The 20305-nt window shown below is 40.6% G+C and overlaps 1 protein-coding gene and 1 long non-coding RNA gene across 7 annotated transcripts in view; one reads left to right on the top strand and one right to left on the bottom strand.

Annotated features, from left to right (window-relative positions):
* Window positions 1-5182: 5182 nt before the first annotated feature.
* Window positions 5183-8704, bottom strand: LOC144616147 (uncharacterized). Of its 2 annotated transcripts, none has more exons than XR_013555175.2 (3): window positions 8160-8704; window positions 6679-6824; window positions 5183-6588 (listed from the first exon to the last, which is right to left on the bottom strand). It is a non-coding gene; the product is annotated as an uncharacterized LOC144616147 (long non-coding RNA). The 2 variants fall into 2 exon arrangements; XR_013555176.2 differs by having other exon boundaries at window positions 8191-8704.
* Window positions 6763-20305, top strand: part of SEC24D (SEC24 homolog D, COPII component) — a 108246-nt gene continuing 94703 nt past the window's right edge. The window contains exons 1-2 of one of the 5 annotated variants that reach the window (XM_060654294.3): window positions 6763-6808; window positions 11080-11238. In XM_060654294.3, coding sequence (XP_060510277.3) covers window positions 11121-11238 — 118 coding nt within the window. In that variant the 5' untranslated portion in view covers window positions 6763-6808; window positions 11080-11120. Of the gene's footprint in view, window positions 6809-8724; window positions 8914-9200; window positions 9662-10232; window positions 10332-11079; window positions 11239-20305 lie in introns of those variants that run through there. The other 4 variants (XM_060654296.3, XM_060654297.3, XM_060654298.3 and 1 more) reach the window with 4 other exon arrangements.

Below are 20305 nucleotides of genomic sequence, written 5' to 3'. Positions count from 1 at the left end.
AGTGGCTCAACCTTCATACAGTTATTTTTCTCTCATGTAACAGCTCAGAAGCAGACATGGGGCTCAAGGTGAGTTGGTGACTCTGGTTCATGAAGCTACCTAGGCACCAAAGTTTCCTTCACATTCTTTCCACCAATCCCAGAGAACTGTCCTTACCCCAAGGGTTCATTTGGCTTGACCACTACCATCTACATTACAGCCTGCAGGAAAGTGAGAGAAAATTCATCAGGCTGAAAATTTTAAGGATGAAACAAAGAAGTTGCATATAATTTCCACTCTGGTCAGTGAGTCCCAGAGCTACAACCAGCTGTAAGGAAGGCTGGAGCCGCAGTCTCCTGGCTGCGCAGCCCCACATCAGCTAAAACTCAGAAGAAGGATGGATACTCCAGAAATATTAGCAGTTTCTGCCACAATGTGATATTCCAAATCTAAATTTCTGGCAATTTAAATTTCTAACACTATATAATGCAATTCTATATTGTTATTTACAATGACAATATAGAATTGCAGAATAACAATACAGAATTGCATTAAACTTCTAGATAATCAAGTAAGAGGATTTGAGGAAGGAATCAAAAGAAAATAATTTCTTGTTAATAAGCATATATCGAAGCAGTGACTTCAAATAGCTAGTACCATTGCTACTTCTTCTGACCATTATTCAGTGAGTTATCTGGTCCTTTTTATTTCTCAGTTCAATCCTGATAGCAAAAAGGGAAATATTTGTTACAGAATAGCACATCATAAGCTTTCAAATCGGTAGACAGGGCACTTTGAGTACCTATCTCTCTCTCTCTCTCTCTCTCTTTCTTTCTTTCAAGTAGGCCCCATTCCCAATGTGGCCTTGAACTCGGGACCCTGAGATCAAGAGTTGCACACTCTACCAACTGAGCCAGCCAGGTGCCCCTGTGGTAGAGTCCCCTCCCTAAAGAAACAGACCTCACGTTAAGGGAAGGCAACCTGGCTAGAGTGACTTCCCTCATGAGCCTGTAACATCAGAGTGTATGCCTATACATTATCCATATTTGGAAAACAAAGAAGTAGAAAAGATATAAAAGACTATGCCACCTGGTGTTCGGGGCTCAGTTTTTTGGGTACAAACCAACTGAGCGCATACCGGCACAAATAAAGTTGCTTCCTGGAAAGAAAAGCCTCGGTGTCATAACTCTCTGTGTGAGAAACCTGCTACACCCCAAGCTTTCAATATTAGAAAGGTGAGAGTACCTTTCTTGTAAGCATTCTGTTAAACAAAAGTTGGGTTTCATCCATGTCGTAAGTGTCTGCTCTCCTTCTTTGATCAAGAAAATCAGTGCAGTGAAAATACTGAGACATATATCATTGACTTCATCAATTGGAAAATCTTTGAAGTCAGAAATGTGGTCCGAGTAAGGGGTGAGCTATGAATATAGAACTATGGCTGTGCAGCAGGCACGACTCAATTTTCCACCAGCTTTTTTTTTTTTTTTTTTTTTAATTTTTTTTTTTCAACGTTTTTTATTTATTTTTGGGACAGAGAGAGACAGAGCATGAAGGGGGGAGGGGCAGAGAGAGAGGGAGACACAGAATCGGAAACAGGCTCCAGGCTCCGAGCCATCAGCCCAGAGCCTGACGCGGGGCTCGAACTCACGGACCGCGAGATCGTGACCTGGCTGAAGTCGGACGCTTAACCGACTGCGCCACCCAGGCGCCCCTCCACCAGCTTTTAAAGCAGGTTATAAAACTACATTTACTATTCCTCCTCAAATCTTAGCCACCATCAAGAAAACCTGTGAGAAACCAAATGATTAAAGGATAAATTTCTGAGGCCTAAAATCTCACTGAGACTTTGTAAAAGAAATGTTTTCTGAACACCATATTCTTTATAAAGAGATGCTGCTTCCCATATTAGCAAATACACACATGCACGCGCGCACACACACACACACACACACACACACACAGAGGCAAGTAAGTCAGATCATGTCATTCACTTTAAATTTTTTTAATGTTTATTTATTTTTGAGAGAGAGAGATACAGAGCACAAGTGAGGGTGGGAGAGAGAGAGAGGGAGACACAGACTCTAAAACAGGCTCCAGGCTCTGAGCTGTCAGCATGGAGCCCTACATGGGGCTTGAACTCATGAGCCATGAGATCATGACCTGAGCTGAAGTCAGAGGCTTATCTGACTGAGCCACCCAGGTGCTCCCTCATTCCTCACTTTAAAACCTGAAATGACTCCTTTTTAAATCAGAGAAAAAACAAAACTCTTTATTTTTTTAAGTTTATTTTTACTTATTTTTGAGAGAGGGGGAGAGAGAGAGAGAGAGAGAGAGAGCGAGCGCTGGGGGGGGGAAGGGCAGAGAGAAGGAGAAAGAGAATCCTAAGTAGGTTCCACACTGTTAGCACAAAGCCCTATACGGGGTTCAAACTCATAGACCATGAGATCATGACCTGAGCCAAAATCAAGAGTCAGATGTCTAACCGAGTCACCTGGGCACCCTCAAAACTCTTTAAAATGGACTAAAGGGCCCTACACCATTCACTTCCCTTTTTAACCTTTTGTCTCTCCTCTCCTACAACTTTCCCCTCATTTCCTCCACCCCAGGTTTGCCGGACTCCTGTTCCTGGAACATGCCAGGCACCCTCCTTTCTGATTTAGGGACTTTTGGGGGCTCTTCTGCCTGAAATACTCTGCCCCCAGGTGATCTGCGTGGCTAACTCTATTACCTCCTTTAAGGTCTTGTTCAAATCTCACCTCTGTCAGGTGTGTCAATCCAGGTCTCCCAAAAAGCAGATGCCAACATGGAATTAGACACACAACAGAGTGACTGGGGAAACCACCTTTGAAGAGTAGAAGAGAGGGAACAAGAGCAGGAGAAGACGGGAAAAAGGCTTCTGGTACCATGCAGATCCAACACCTGTGAAAAGAGGAGAAGGAGGTAGGAGGTCTGGGTAGGATGAGCCTCGTATTGCGATGCAGTTCTGAGAAAACCTCAGCCAGGACAATGGAAACCCCACAGGAAAGATTCCTTTTTTTTTTTTTTAAGTTTATTTATTTATTTTGAGAGAGACAGAGACACAGAGTAAGCAGGGGAGAGGAAGAGAAAGAGGGAGACAGAGAATCCAAAGCAGGGTCTGCGCTGTCAGTGTGCAGAGCCTGAAGTGGGGCTCGAACTCATGAATCGTGAGATCATGACCTGAGCCAATATCAAGAGTCAACCACTTAATCGACTGAGCCACTCAGGCACCCCGGAGGAAAGATGTCTTACTAGAGGGGTCCCATGCTGGGAAAAAGTAGTCTGACTTCAGTAGGCTTACTATGCTCAGTCATTGGCTTGAACTGCTGAGAAGAATATTTGCTTTGGGATGAATGGTGTTGTGAAAGGCATAACAGCTGAAGGATGTCATCCATTTACATGCCTGGGAGTAGGTAACCTTGGAGGGAGCTCTGAGTGGCATGCCTTCAGGCACCACAGACCCCTACCCTAAGTACTCTATGAAGTACTACAATCATTAATTATCCCATATAAAACAACCCATCACCCACTTGGCAGTCCCAATCCCCCTCACCCTGCTCTACTTTTACTTTGTTCCATAACACTTTGTTTCATATCATTAAATGTTCATGATAACAATGAGAAGAATGTAATATCCCAAATTTACGAGTACACCAAGGTTAGTAAGCTTAGAATGTGCATTCATTACAGGATTCCCCAGGGTTTCATCCTTAGACTTTATCTCCTTAATTCCATCGTCACAGATATGCTGTTAATAATGATAGTTATTTTGATGGTGCCATAACAACATTATTGAGCATGTATTATGTGCCAAACACTGTACCAAGTACTTTACCTGCATTATTTCCTTTAATTACTACAAAAAATTTTGTGATTAGTATTATAATTACTCCCATTTTTATTGATGAGAATACTGAAGTTTAGGGAGGGAACACATAGCCAGTAACTGGCAGAAACAGAAGTCATGACTTGGTCTGACTGCAGAGCCTTATCCCTTGTCTGCCAGATTGATTTCTGGGGAAAAAAAAATCATTGAATCATTCCTTTGCTTAAAATTTTTCATTGCCTCTCCAGAGCCTTTGAGGGCCCTCAAGAGCTAGCCTAGCCCACCTACCTGATCTCATAGAGATGAATCTATCTATCTATCTATCTATCTATCTATCTATCTATCTATCTATCTCATTCCTCTCCTCACTCCTTTAGAACCCCACCTTTGAGCTGTACTAGACCATCTCACCTCTGAATGCCCCAGATTCCTTGTCTTCCCTCTTTCATTCCTGCTACCTCTCACTCCTTTTTTTTCTAACTCATTTTTGTCCTCAGGGACTCAGTTCAGATGCCACCTCCATCAGGGAGATATCTCTCACTTTCCAAGTCTGGGCTCAATGTCTCTTCTTACATTTTCCCACGGCAACTTAGTCTTCTCATAGAACTCTAATCCACTGTACCATACTTATAGGTCCCACCAGACCAAGTGTCGGCAAGCTTTTTCTTTAAAGGGCCAGGTAGTATATATTTTAGGTTTTTTGAGTTTTGTGGGAAATGTCACAACTACTCAACTCTGCTGCTGTAGTGCAAAAGCAACCACAGAGAGTATAATAATGAAAAGCATGGCTGTGTTCCAATAAAACCTTATTTATGGACATTGAAATTTGAATTTCATATAATTTTTATGTGTCACGAAATATTATTCTTCTTTTGATTTTTTTCAACTATCTAAAAATATAAAAACCATTTTCAGCTTGCAGGCTGTACAAAAATAAGCAGGTGGGCCAGATTTTGTAGTTTGCCAATCCCTGTACTCTTCCATGAACTTTTAATAGCTAGAGCAGTGTCTCATCCAACTTCATATCCACAGTGTTTAGTACAGTATCCAGCTTATAGTGAGTGCTTAATAAATGTTAAATAAGTAAAACTCATATAGCTAGTAGTGAGTGATAGTTTCAGGATTCAAACCTGAGTCAACTTGACCTGGCAGTGTGATGTCACACTGCCCAATCTATGGCTGATGACATAAGTAATGCAGCATACTCAGAGCAAGATATTCAAGATATTAGCAAAGTAATTCTAGCTAGGAGTGAAACTGCTGGGCCATATGGTAACTCTATATTTTAACTCTAAAAAAATATTTCTTCTAGAATCAGCTTTGGTAAGTTACATTGTCACCAGAGATTTCAATTTTAATTATTTTTTTATTGTCTTTTTGTATGGGGGGTAATATTGCCTCTTTTATTTTAAAAATAAAATCTCATACAGAGTGGCAACATTGCCTAATTGCTAAGAGCACAGCCTTTGAAGCCAGACTGCTCCAAAAACTACGTTGAAACTACGTTGTTTATTTGAAGTTCCCAAGAATATTAAAAATGTATATCTAAACAAAAATTTGTACATGAATGTTCATGAAATTATTCATAATAGCCAAAAGGGGGAAGCAACCTAACTGCCCATCAACTGATGAATGGATAGTGAAATGTGTTATATCCATACAATGGAATATTATTTGGCAATAAGGAAATAAGTACTAATACATACTACTTCATGGATGAACCTTGAAAACATTATGCTAGGGGCACCTGGGTGGCTCCGTCCGTTAAGTGTCTACCTCTTGGTTTCAGCTCGGGTTATGATCTCACAGTTTCATGGATTTGAGCCATGCATTGGTCTCTGTGCTGGCAGCATGGAGCCTGCTTTGGATTCTCTCTCTCTCCCTCTATCTCTGCCCTTCCCCACGTGTGCTGTCTCTGTCTCTCTTTAAATAAATAAACTTAAAAAAAAAAAAGGAAACATTATGCTAAGTGAAAGGGTAGTCACAAAGGGCTATGTATTATATGATTCCATTTATATGAAGTGTCTAGGATAGGAAATCTTTACAGATAAAAAGTAGACCAGTGGTTGCCTAGGGTTGTAGAATGGGAGGGTAGTGGGGAAAAGGCAGTGACTACTAATGGGCAGGGTTTATTGGGGAGGGATGAAAATATTCTAAAATTGATTGTGGTGATGGCTATACAACTCTGTAAACATACTGAAACCCATAGGACTGTATACTTTAAATGGGCGAATTGTTAATTATATTTCAATAAAACTGGTATTAAAAAAACAGAGAAAGAAGTAATTTCCAGAAGTACCTTTGCATCTGGCTCTTGATGATCATTTAAACTGTATTGTTACTGTTATTGGTTGCTGCTCAAGTTAGCCTACCATGTACCCTTCTCCCCACCACCATTTAATTTGGCCTTATTTACTGTGTTTTCAGATGTTTAATACAGTCCAAGTCTTGGCTATTTCATTTTTAAAAAATATAAATCCTCTTCAAACTGTAGCTTTTCAACCAGAGACTCCAAATTTCTTAAGTTACATAAATGCTTAGAGCACCATAGTTTTTTTCCAAAGGATATATATAACAGAAAGAACCCTGAGTATTGTCAGGTAATTCATTCTCTTTCTATACAATCTTTTGCACCATCGATTATCTTCTTTATTTTCCTTTTACAGTTAGAACAGAGGGGTTCCTGGCTCTGGCTCAGTCGGTGGAGCATGTGACTCTTGATCTCAGGGTTATGAGTTCCAGCTCCACGTTGGGTGAAGAGATTACTAAAAAGTAAATAAATAAGAATAAATTTAGAACAGAAAGACCCTAAAGAACACAGAACTCCAGCACATGGACACTCCCTGTGACCTCACCTTTCAATTAGGATTTGGTTACCAGGGTGACCACATTAATTATACATGGAACATCAGAGGCTGACATCAGGTGACAGTGGGGTAGTTTGGACCAAGGAAGGCTGGGAATCCAGGCTGATCCTCCTGTCTGGTAAAGGCCAACAATCCTACAAAAAGTGTAATGTCAGAAGTTAGTCACTAAAGGGGTGGTATATAAGGTCACGAGAAGGGAAACTGGCCTGAAACCAGAAGTCTATTTCATAAGAAAAAGAAATTTGTGATTGGTAACTCCAGTAACTGGTGGAACTGTATGGTCTATTAATATCTTAGTTATTTGAAAGCTTAACTATAAGGCAGTTACAGGAGAGAAAGGCAAAACCATTTAATAGAGAAGAGCAAATCAGAGTAATATTAAGAGAAAGAAAAATGAGGTAAAAACTACTTTGAAATACAATTAGAAGGCATGACTTCCAACTAAAAGACTAGGAGGTTATTTTCATTTTCTGAAATTTGGTTTATTAATCTATAAGTGATTAAGTTGAATTCACTTCTCACTGAATACTGACTTATCCATATATCTAATCCCTTCCAGCTTTAAATATTTAGGAATTCAACACTTAGTACTGAAATCACAAGTTGTTTGTCTGATATCCCTGGACAAAGAGTTAGAAAGAATTTACAAATTCAAATTTAGTGGTTTTATAGAGGCAACAAGCCAACCAGCTGATAGGAATCAGCTCTCCTATCTCTGAGAGACTACTGTTTCTTACATTGTGACATAACTGTGATATGACAACTTTTTTTATTTCTCTTACAAGCTGTGTTGCTTCAACACAGATCAAAGCTTCCTAAACTTCATCAAACATTTTCATTATACTGAGAATACAGGAAACAAATTTAAAACAAAATTTTTATTGTAGATTTTCAAATCTAACCAATGGGCAGGGCATCACACTTTAAAGCTGTAGAAAAAGGAGAAGTGGGAAAGAGACCATTAGACTTCACCATGCTGGAATAACTTAAAATGCCTGCAAAAACTCATGTAGCATTTCAGCAGTAGCATTATACCCATGCAAGTGTTTGCCCAAGGATTTCATCAGTAAAGGGATTTGTCAAGCAGTCTTTATCTTCTTGTAGTCCAGAGAAAAGCATATTTTGAAAACAAAACACTGATTTGGTTTGCTTTGTGTAAGTTTGGTAGCTATACCAAACCTAGGGTTGGCTGAAGGCCTTTCTATCTAGCAGTGGGGCGTTGTGAGAAACCAGCGAGATGGTCCTAGTTTTTAAGGCTGGATAGAGAAGTCAAGTCCCAGGTCTCACATAGGTTGTCTTTCTCAGCTGTTTCTTAACAACACAGTGAGCTAAACACTGGGTCCTTATGTATGAATTGATTCCTGTTTGGGGTGGGTTCAATCATTCTCCTTCACTATGAATCTGTAGACATTCCTTGAAGGAATACACAGAAGTCTAGCAATTTCAGCTTCAATGAAGGCACCTCTTACCACACTTTTCAGTTAGGACATCTTTGTCTACCTATTTTACGCGTTGCCAAGCTGCTTCGGACGTTCCTTCTTCTGTAGTGCATTGCACAAATGCGTCATCAAATTGTCCGTGTACACGTGCCAGATTCGCCTTTAAACTCTCATCTCTTCGGAGTCTTGAATCGTGTACCTTCCAGTATTAGCAAGCAATACCTGTAATATCAGTTACTCAAGTAATACGTAATGAATAGCTGAAGCTGCAACCTGTTGAATGAAAGAATGAATGAACCCTCATTACGCACTCCCGCCTTCCTACACAGCTCCGCTGTGAAAACACTGATTTATCAACAGCGTTAACATTTTGACCTGTTATAGGGGAACAAACAAACAAACAAACAAACAAAACACACAGAAAGAGGACAATAGACAAAAAAAAAAAAGGAAGGACGGGCTGCCCAAACTCCGGCAGTTCTCTCGGCCAGGCCCCGCCTCCGGCCCCGCCCCGCTCCGTCGCGTCTGTGCGCGTGCGCCGGCGTGTGCGCGGCAGCTGGTCTGAGCCCCGGCGCTGGGGGCGCGCAGCCGGGAGAGTGTTTGACGTGGCAGTTCCCAGCCCAGCTGCAACTCTGTGCGCGAGACCAGCCTGTGGGGACACAGGGCCGGGGGAAAGGCGCCGCGGGAGCAGCGGCCGCAGCGGGAGCAGGGTCACCGGGGGCAGCTGGCGCTAGGAGCTGAGCGCAGGCTCTCGGAAGTTCAGAGGCGTGCGGCAGCAGAACAGGTAATGCCTCGCCCTGCCTAGCTACGCTCTGGCGGGACAGCCCCTCCCCAGGCACAGCTGGAGCGGGGTGCGGTGCGGGGCCCGGGATGGGGGTTGGCGGGAGACTGGATGCTAAGCTGTGGCAGGGCAGCGGAGGAGACCTCATACTTAGCTCGTACAGCCCTTTCGTGCAGTTTAATAATGGGGGTGGGGTGGGTGGGCGTGGGCATTTTTTTACCCGCCCCCGCCCCCATCTTTTTGTCTTGGGATGCTGGGACTGCGTGCTTAGGGTCCTCACCAGCCCCAAGATTCCAGGGACACTGCCAGCGGTTTTCTTGTCTCCGTATCAACTTAATTTCCTTTTTGGAGGAAGGCAATATCGGAAATATTGATAGTAAAAATGGCAACTGTATCTTCAAGCTTCGGGACATCCTGAGAGTGCAACCAATTTGTCCAAATCCGAACCTGGTCCAGGGTGAGAGGCACACCTCAGCGATAATCGACCAGTGACAATGGCCTGGGGCTCCCCAGATTTTGATCCTAGGCCTGCTGTTGCCAAGTGGCTTTCTGCCATGTCGCCGCTTGAAGCTGAGTCAGGTTTCTGTAACTTGGTGCTGTGTGAGGAAGTTTGACGTGGCAAACCCGGCTGCGTGAGGAAGCAAATTCCTGTCAGGACCAGTAGAGAGGGACCCGACTGCTTGCTTCCTGCTGTTCAGAGTGAACATCCCGGCCTTGCCTCTCCGTCACTCAGCAACAGGCTGCTACGTAGGTGTGTGCTCCTGCTGACTTCCGAAATGTGCTTGGTTGGATGAGCTTGACCAAAGCTCAGGCTGCCACGTCTCTCTCTGCTGAAGTGGGAGGAGGGAAAAAAGTGTTGTCAGTAACAAAGTGGACCAGCAGGCTTCTTCCTGTCTCTCCTCTCTGCAGTTCTTTTCTTCCAAGGAGAGGAAAGCGATCTTACGATATTTTCGCTTGGTGCTTTTAATTTTGGAAACGCGTAGTTTAATAGGAAAATGAAACCGAATAAAGAATGACATTTCCTGAATGTAGGTCTATTTCAAGGCTTAGCAGGTATCACCGAAATTTACCTTAAAAGGTAGTATCGGAAAATAACAACGGGAAGGGTATTTCTATGCCAGATAAAAGAAACCGGAGAGAAATCGTAGTATCAGTGTTTTATATCTGCCAAATCTTTAGAAACTTTATTTTGTAAGAGGGACCTGAGGCCCAGAGAGGTTCTTCACCTTATCCCATGTCACACAGCTAAGTATTAGTATATTTATAGTGAAAGCCTACTTCCTTTGCTAGGATTCACAGCCTTTTTTGTTACAAAAGATTTTTTGACAGTAGTTCTGTGTGAAATGTCTCTTGTCTTGTGAAACCTGGAAAAAATGGAAAATTTAAAACAAATTGATGTTTAGCTTCTGAGTAGAATCAAGGTGGGTATGTTACATTTGTGTGTGTGTGTGTGTGTGTGTTGCCTGAACATATATGAAATTGCTTTTTTTCTTTGTTCCTTAAATATATGTGCATATGTTTTCAGAAGTGTGATATTTAAATTAGAAAGAGAGTCTGTCATCTCTGAATGAGAAACCACTGACAACTCCCAAATTGTTGTAGGCTGCAACCTGCCTTAGTCATTTCATGACTCACAGAGTGAGTCCATTATCCGCTCCTTTATCTTCTGCTATATTTGTTGGACTATTGATCTCTCTTCGTCCTAACTGCCTAACGAAAATTACTAATTAGGATAGCACTGAAATGACAGGAGCCAAAAAACATTTGGTTGCAGACCACTGGCAGTTGTGCTGGTCAGTGAATTGAATGACTGTGATTATTGCCAGTGGCATGCTTTGCGCTGAAACAGGGCCATGGAAACCAAAGGCACAAACATAGGAGACTATCTGTGAAATAGTTCATTCTTCCAAAGAAAAAGTGATTGGCAAGTTCTTATTCATATTTTGTGCCTGAGAATTTGCCTATAGAAGCGAGTTACTGAGTTCCATAGAGCTATGATTAGAGCCTGTTTAGGGGATAATGGTATGATATGTTGTGTGATATGAAGACGTCTCGTGCACCTGATATTTTCCTCAAACCATTGTAAATATTTACTAACGGCATTCTTATTTTTAATAGCATTAAGTAACTCAAAACTCTCTTGTTGACGTTTTTTTTCTTCTGTTGCAGGCTTCTTTTTTAGAGCTATCCCTTGGAATGATATTTTCATAATGAGTCAACAAGGATATGTGGCTACACCCCCCTATTCTCAGTCCCAGCCTGGAATAGGTCTTTCTCCACCACATTATGGACACTATGTGGACCCATCTCATGCAGGTTCTCCACCAGGTAAAGTGCATTATTTTGGCTTGTATGTGATTATTGATTCTCAGTACTCGGGGACTTAAGACATTCTGAAAGAGCAGCTTTGGGAGTGTTGAATGGTCATTATATAATGCAGTGGTTTGAGAGTATAGGCTTATTTGGAAAAGTATATTATAGAAGAAGCCTGCATCATCAGTTTGGTTATTGCTTGGAATACAATGAGTTTGGTTTTAAAATATAGATTAAAACAACTGACGAATGGATAAAGAAATTGTGGTTTATATACACAATGGAATACTACGTGGCAATGAGAAAGAATGAAATATGGACTTTTGTAGCAACGTGGATGGAACTGGAGAGTGTGATGCTAAGTGAAATAAATCATACAGAGAAAGACACATACCATATGTTTTCAGTCTTAAGCGGATCCTGAGAAACTTAACAGAAGACCATGGGGGAGGGGAAGAAAAAAAAAAAAAAGGTTAGAGAGGGAGGGAGCCAAACCATAAGAGACTCTTAAAAACAGAATAAACTGAGGGTTGATGGGGGTGGGAGGGAGGGGAAAGGGGGTGATGGGCATTGAGGAGGGCACCTGTTGGGATGAGCACTGGGTGTTGTATGGAAACCAATTTGACAATAAATTTCATATTTAAAAAAAAAAAATTAAAAAAATAAATATGACCTTTGATTATTAAAAAAAAAAAATAGATTAAAACAAAGAAGCTCCTGAATGTTTTGTTTTTACTGTTAGACTTGTTCTTGCTATTAATCAGTTGTGTGGGGTTATTTAAACATTTAATAAAAAACCGAATTAAATATGTACATATATATCATACATACTATATATATTATATATATATATACATACACTAAAGTGCTTTTGGCAATCATAAAAAATCAGGCTTGATATTGGAAAAATATGATTAGATTCGTATGTCAAAGATTACAAAGTGATAATAACAAAAACATGGCCTTACCTTGAAATAATTAGTGATTGAAATCATTAATGGAGTGGGATTACCATTGCTCTGATGGAAGTTGGCACCATGAAGCCACCTCCCTTTATCAAGAGGCTGCTCTGAGGGACCCAAGTTTGAGGGTCAGGGGTGAGGCTAATAAGAGCTTGTTTCAGGTCTAATGGCCCCAAATTTCCTAAAAATATTTGTTTAAGACAGTTATTAGGAATTCCGACAGAATGCTGAGGAATTCATCTCAAATCGTTGTGTAAATCAGTGAGTGTCTCTTGGGGATCACTAGGACTGACTCGGATATGTAGAATCTGGGCTCTGCTGGATAGCATGTATGGAGTGCAAATCACTGAGGGCTGGGGAATGCCCTGTAGGGAGGCTTGACTGCAGCAGCCACACAAAGTTTGTTTCAGAAGATGCTCTAAAGACTGAATTTCCTGTGGAAAGTGACTCTTGTGATTTAGTCTGCCCCTAATTTTTAAAAACCTTCAGATGACGTTAAAAAAAAAAAAAATTAAAAAAAAAAATTTAAAAAGGGGCGCCTGGGTGGCTTGGTCGGTTAAGCGTCCGACTTCGGCTCAGGTCATGATCTCACGGTCCGTGAGTTCGAGCCCCGCGTCGGGCTCTGTGCTGACAGCTCAGAGCCTGGAGCCTGTTTCAGATTCTGTGTCTCCCTCTCTCTGACCCTCCCCCGTTCATGCTCTGTCTCTCTCTGTCTCAAAAATAAATAAACGTTAAAAAAAAAAAAATTAAAAAAAAAAAAAAACCTTCAGATGAGGCATCCCCCTCTTGTCCAGAACCAATCTTCCCCATAATATTTATAGATCTGGATCCTGTAGGAACTTTTTCTTGTTTCTCTCTATCTGGTGGTTCATTGCCCCTCTGCATTTGTATATGATGAAGATTATAAACTGCTCTTTTCGAGTGCTTACCATGTATCAAAAACTGGTCCTAAAAGCTTTATGTGCATTATTTTATTTAATCCTCACACAGTGCTATGCAATAGATTAGCCCTGTTTTGCAGCTAAGGAAACTGAATGGCTGGTATACTATGATTTATCCAAGGTCACAGAGCTGGTGGGGTAGCGAGGATGCATACCCAAGTATCTCAAGAAAACAAACAACAAACCCTAATACACACCTAAGTAGAACATTCAGTATCATTCACTCTTCCTTCCTCTCTTCAAGACAGCCATGTTTTTAAGAAATTACTTGCTTTCCTCAGTGACTCTCCATCCTTGCCTCTCAGTCCCTCCATGGCTCAATGTAGTCTGCTCCATAGCTTGGGCCCCATCCACTCTTCCCCTTCTCCCACCAAGGTCATCAGTGGCCCTAACACCAGATGCAGTAGACACTCTCCTGTCATCTTTTGAATTTGACACTGCTTATGGCTCTTCTTTGTACAAAACTCTCTTCTCCTTTGGTTCCAGTGACACCATATTTTATTATTTTTCTTGGTGGCTTTTTGGACATCTTTTTCTAAGGAGTCCCCTACCCCTTCTATATGACCATAAGTATTGCTGTTTCTCCTTCTTTGTTCTTCTTATTTTTTTTTTAATTTTAAGTAATCTCCATGCCCAATTTGGGGCTTGAACTCATTACCCTGAGGTCAAGAGTCACATGCTCTACCAACTGAGCCAGCGAGGTACCCCTCTCCTTCTTTGTTCTGTCATCACCCCTCTTCTCTCACTCTATAGGTATTTCCCTAGGCTGTAACCTTCCATATGAAGTACTAATCTCTCATATCTATTTCTCCAGCCCATATGTCTCTCTTAAGCTACAGACTCTTATTTTCAATTGCCCACCTGTGTACGTGGGCACATTGAACTCATCATATCCAAAATAATTCAGAATGTTTTTCATAAAACCTACTTTTCCCTGGCATTCCATATCTCACCCAGCATCATCATCATTCACTCAGTTATCCAAATTAGAAATTTTCACTATTAAAAACATTCTCTCCCTTTTACCTTCTTCAATCCAACTGCCCTCCCAATTTCTTTTTTAAAAACAATTTTTTAAATGTTTATTTATTTTTGAGAGAGAGAGAGAAAGAAAGAGGGAGAGAGAGAGAGTGCTGTCAGCACAGAGCCTGATGCAGGGCTCGAATCCACGAGCTGTGAGATCATGAACCAAAGTTGGATGCTTAACTGACTGAGCCACCCAGGCGCCCCCCTCCCTATTTCTTTTGGGGAAATTGTAAACCTCTTTCCTACCTGCTTCCTCCTCTCTATCTTGTCACTCGTCTTGTTCAAGCCATCCATTTCTCATCTGGATTACTAAAATAGTCTCTTAACCATTCTCTATCTTCAGTACTGCCTTTCTCCAGACCATCCAGTCCTGTGCTAGAGGGATATTTATTTATTTATTTTTTTTAAGCTTACTTATTTGTTTTGAGAGAGAGAGAGAGAGAGAGAGAGAGAGAGAGAACATGCAAATGTGAGCAGGGGAGGGGCAGAGAAAGAGAGAGTGAACCCCAAGCAGTCTCCGCACTGCCAGCACAGAGCCCAAAGTGGGGCTGTGAGGCCGTGTCCTGAGCCAAAATCAAGAGTTGGAAACTCAACCCACTGAGCCACCCAGGTGACCCTGGAGGGATTTTGCCTTTCTTTTTCTTAAAACCTTTTATAGCTTCCCATTGCCTCTGATTGAATTTTAGGCTCCATAGACTTTCATTAATTTACCCATTTTCTTTTTTTCATCTGCCAAATTATCATGCCTGTTATTGCAGTGGTACTAAGCCATTAGTCATTTAGAGTCTGGTTTGTACTGGTGCTCTCATTTGCACTCCACACTACCAGAAGGTGGATCCATGCCTTCATGTTGTCCTCCACACTCCTGCTTTAGACTCACTTCAAGCGCTGTGCCTACAGATGTTTCTGACCACTGTTCTTTCTCAGGCTTGTCTATAAGTCCTTTTTTCCTTTTGTGTTCTTCTAACATCTGTGCAGGCCTCTGTACCATTTGCCACACTGCAGTTTAATAGATGTGCCTGGAGCAGGGAAGGTACCCATTAAATGAGTGTGTGAATGACAAGCTGCTCCATTCATCAGCAACTCTCTGGTGTTTACCAGTATTAAAACAATAATAACAAGGAAACTTCCTCTGTTGGATTAAAACCTTCACACTTTAGTTTAAGCCTTTTTCTGCTTATTCAATTCTCAGATGGATACCAGCCTATCAGACTCTATAAATATACCTTTTTATAAAATACGGTGTTTTTGTTGAATTATTTGAGGCTGTTACTACATTACCCTAGCCTTTATTTCTCTGGGCTGAGTGACCCTAGATCTCCTAATCTTCAGTCATCAGGTGCCTTCTTTTCTCGTCTTTTGGTGACCCTTTTATTGGTTTTCTGGCAGATACAGGCAATCTAGTTGTGGTTCTTTGAAGTATCTGTTCTGCCATGGATATGAGCAGTGCTGACTCTTGTTTTGTGTTTCTCACAGATCATACCTCCATTTGTGCCTATTGTGTGATGCTAGGGCTATGTAGTAAAATTTAACACATTTATTGAGTGAGAAAAATACTTGCGGCAATATAACAATGAATAAAATAAACCTAATCTCAGCCTTTAGAGTACTTACTTACCTAGTGGGACATGTGTCAAGTACCTTGATAGTGGCAATACAGGGGGTGTAGTAGTATGATAAAGGAGATGGAAGGTGGTATGGAAGTACATGTCAGGGGCACATAACCAAGACTTATGGATAAAGGGCATCCTCCTGGAAGAAATGACCTGGAAGATGAGTAAGAGTTGGCCAGGTAGTGAGGCAGCTTAGTGGGGTCAGGAGGTGGCACTTTTGAGCCATTTGCAAGAGGTTCAGCATGGCTGAGATGTAGAGTGCCAGCAGTGAGGGGTATGCCTGGAGTGGAAAGCAGGGCCATCTTAAGACTTTATTTAGGCTTTATTTTAAGGTCAGTAGGATGCCACTGAGGCATTTTAAGCTAGGAAGGGTCATAATCCCATGTATGTTTTAAGAAGAGTTATATTCTACATTAGAAAGGATGGAGAAGGCATAAGACCTGGACACACTGCTTTCTGGAATAGGGTTTCTCATCCTCAGCACTGTTGACACTTGGGGCCAGTTAATTCTTTGTCGTGGGAGGTTGTGCTGTGGAGTGTAGGATGTTTAATAGCATTCTTGGCCTCTACTCAGTAGATACCAGTACTCCCCCTCCTATCCCCACCTGACCCATCCCCATCCCCAGGCCTTGGCAACCAAAAATCTTAGACATTGCCCAAATGTGTCTTCGGAGGAAAAATCATCCCTGATCGAGGACCACTGGTCTGGAAGCTGAGAGGCAAGAACTAATATTGATGTCCTGGAACTAAGGTAGGGAGATGGAAGTGGTGAGGCTTATAATAAATAGCAAACTTATATACATACACTACCGGGCACAGTGCCTTGGGAAAAGTAGTCATTACATGTCCATGCAGTAGGGAATTTATCTTTGTTTTATTTATTTAAAATTTTATATGTGTGTGTGTGTAGGTACACATATATATACACATACAGACACATATATATATTTAAGCATGATAAGTGCATTCCTTAATCACCATCATCTATTTCACCTGTCCTCCCACACTTATCTCTCTAGTAACCATCAGTTTGTTCTCTATAGTTAAGAGTCTATTTCTTGATTGGTCTCTCTATCATTCTCTTTTTCCCCATTTGCTCATTTGTTTTGTTTCTTAAATTCCACATATGAGTGATATCATATGGCATTTTTCTTTCTCTAATTTTGCTAGAGTTAATACCTATTCTTCTCAAACCATTCCAAAAAATAAAAGAGGAAGGAAAACTTCCAAATTCATTTTATGAGGCTAGTATCACCTTGATACTAAAACCAGATAAAGGCACCACAAAAAAAAAAAAAAAAAAAAAAGAGAGAGCTACAGGCCAATATCTCTCATGAATGTAGATGCAAAAATCCTCAACAAAATATTAGCAAACCAAATCCATCAATATGTTAAAAAAATCATACACTAATGGGAACCCTCTTGCTCTGTTGGTGGGAATACAAACTGGTCCAGCCTCTCTGGAAAACAGTGTGGAGGTTCCTCAAAAAATTAAAAATAGAACTACCCTATGACCCAACAATAGCACTGCTAAGAATTTACCCAAGGGATATAAGAGTGCTAATGCATAGGGGCACATGTACCCCAATGTTTATAGCAGCGCTTTCAACGATAGCCAAATTATGGAAACAGCCTAAATGTCCATCAGCTGATGAATGGATAAGAAGATGTGGTTTATATATACAATGGAATACTACTTGGCAATGAGAAAGAATAAAATCATGCCATTTGTAGCAATGTGGATGGAACTAGAGGGTATTATGCTAAGTGAAATGTCTGTCAGAGAAAGACAGATATCATGTTTTCACTCATATGTGTATCCTGAGAAACGTAACAAGACCATGCGGGAAGGGAAGTAGAAAAAAATAGTTACAGAGAGGGAGGGAAGTAAACCATAAGAAACTCTTAAATATAGAGAACAAACTGAAGGTTGATGGAGGATGGAAGAGAGGGGAAAGTGGGTGATGGGCATTGAGGAGGGCACTTGTTGGGATGAGCACTGGGTGTTGTATGTAAGCCAGTTTAACAATAAATTATATTAAAAAGATAAAAAAATAAAGTGCAAAAAAATCATATATCACAATTGAGATTTACTCCCAAGATGCGAGTGTGGTTCACTTTTTGCAAAACAATCAACATGATACATCACGTCAACGAGAGAAAGGATAAAAACCATATGATCATTTCAATAGATGCAGAACAAGCATTTGACAAAGTACAACATCCATTCATGATAAAAACTCTTTGCAAAGTGGGTCTAGAGGGAACATACCTTAATGTAATAAAGACCTCATAAGAAAAATGCACAGGTTATATCATACTCAACGACGAAGAACTGAGAGCTTTTCCCCTAAGGTCAGGAACAACACAGGAATGTCCATTCTCAACCACTTTTATTCAATACAGTACTAGAAGTCCTAGCCACAGCAATTAGACAACAGAAAACAATAAAAGGGATAAACTTTTTTTTTCACAAGTGGTTTTTAATTTTGGTTTTAGTTTATCAGATCCAGGGCCAAGTCCAAGATATACTTTTCTGTGATGTTGTTTTTGGTCAGGAGTTTTTTTTGTTGGTAGCAGAGACTATTCTAGTAGAAAGTGATTTGTTAAAGGTATCAGGAAGCTAAGAGAATATAGAGAAAGCCAGAACCAGCTTGGGAGTCCGTGGTACATAGAAATGCACACTCCACACAGGACCATTAGGAGCCACTGCCTTTCTACCCCAGAACCACCATTTCCGCTTCCTGGCCAGGGTCTCCCAGTGATGTGTTGCTTTGCTGAATTTAGAATACATGGCAACTACATTTGTAAGAGGTTTATGCAATGGATGTTCCGTCTTTCTAGCTCAGGACCATACAGAAGGGCAAGCCAGAAAGGAAAATGGAATTGGTATTGAGTAAGCCAGTCTATATCTGCCATGATATTAAAGACCAGTTTGTGATTTTAGATATTTTTCTTTTGGCATAAGCATAGTTATTAGTTCTTTCTTCTGGTATGGTTTTTCTTATTAAAATTCTCGTACTGCTCTATAAAGAATTCATGCTGAATTTAGAATACATGGCAACTACATTTGTAAGAGGTTTATGCAATGGATGTTCCGTCTTTCTAGCTCAGGACCATACAGAAGGGCAAGCCAGAAAGGAAAATGGAATTGGTATTGAGTAAGCCAGTCTATATCTGCCATGATATTAAAGACCAGTTTGTGATTTTAGATATTTTTCTTTTGGCATAAGCATAGTTATTAGTTCTTTCTTCTGGTATGGTTTTTCTTATTAAAATTCTCGTACTGCTCTATAAAGAATTCAATTTCTCTTTATCTCTGACCACTTTTGAAAATACCTGTAACGTGATCAGGAGAAGACTGTGACTTTGCAGATAAAAGTGATACTGGTTTCCCTTTGCCCTGAGGATAGAGTCCAAATGGCACACAGGACTTTGCAGCCTGACCCGACCAACCTGGACAACCTCTGTTCCAGCCACTTTCCTTCATAATCTCTCTGCACTGAACCTTCTGCCTGTCCCTGATCATGCCATGCTCTCTCATACCTTTGCTCAAGTTTTCCCTTCTGCCTGAAACCCTCTCTCCCGTCTCTACACTAAGAAAACTCTTGCTTGACTTGCAAGATTCAGCTCAACCAGTCCTTTCTCTTTGAACTTTTCCTTGATTTCTTTAGGAAGAGTTAGCTTGTCTTTCTGCATGTTGTAACATTCATCACATGACACTGCCATTATTTGTTTACATGGTTGTGAATTCCATAAGAGCTCTCAGTGTCTCAAAGGCACATTGAATGTATATTGAACAAGAATGAGTTTGAAACGTTGCCATAGAGTTGATTTTCAAAAACAAAAAGGAAAGAACATTTTAGTGAAGTTGGTATATAACAATACTGCTTGAATATATTAAGCTGTTTTTTTTTAAATTTTGTTTTTGTAACCAGCAATTTATTAATGTGTGTGTCTCATGGATACATACGGGAATACTCAGCCATAAGTAATGCTGAAAACTGTTTTTTTATTTTCTGGAACTATATATGAGGATTGTTGATGAAAGTGGTATTTAGCTATTACTTAAGGAATTCGAATATTTCTGGTTTCTTGTAGTACATATAATTATTATTTTGGCACTAGTGTTGTGGATTTTCTACTTTTGTCCAAAATAATGTTTCAAAAATGAAAATGCAAGTGTACATATAATTATGGTGTATATGTTCTGTTAGAATATAAATCCTTGAAAAAAGGAGGACAGGGGCATATGGTCAGAGGAGAGAAAACCAACATTTGTTGATTGATTACCTTATTTATCAGGCATTTCTGGGTGCTATTATACCTGTTGTCTTATTCAATTCTCAGAACAGTCCTTGGAGACAGGGAACATTACTGCCATGACACAGTGTTAAAAGTTGAGGTTTCAAAAGACAGAGGTATCTTATCAGGGTCACAGCTGTTAACTGATGGGGGAAGGAATTCAAACCCAAGTCTGTGTAACTGCAAATCTCGTGTTTTTCTAACTTTGCTGGCTTTGGAGTTTAGAACTTTGTAT

Source organism: Panthera onca, chromosome B1, assembly GCF_046562875.1.
Source record: "Panthera onca isolate mPanOnc1 chromosome B1, mPanOnc1 haplotype 2, whole genome shotgun sequence".
NCBI lineage: Eukaryota > Metazoa > Chordata > Mammalia > Carnivora > Felidae > Panthera > Panthera onca.
The sequence above is the reverse complement of the archived record's forward strand: the minus strand, read 5'-3'. Positions and strand labels throughout refer to the sequence as shown.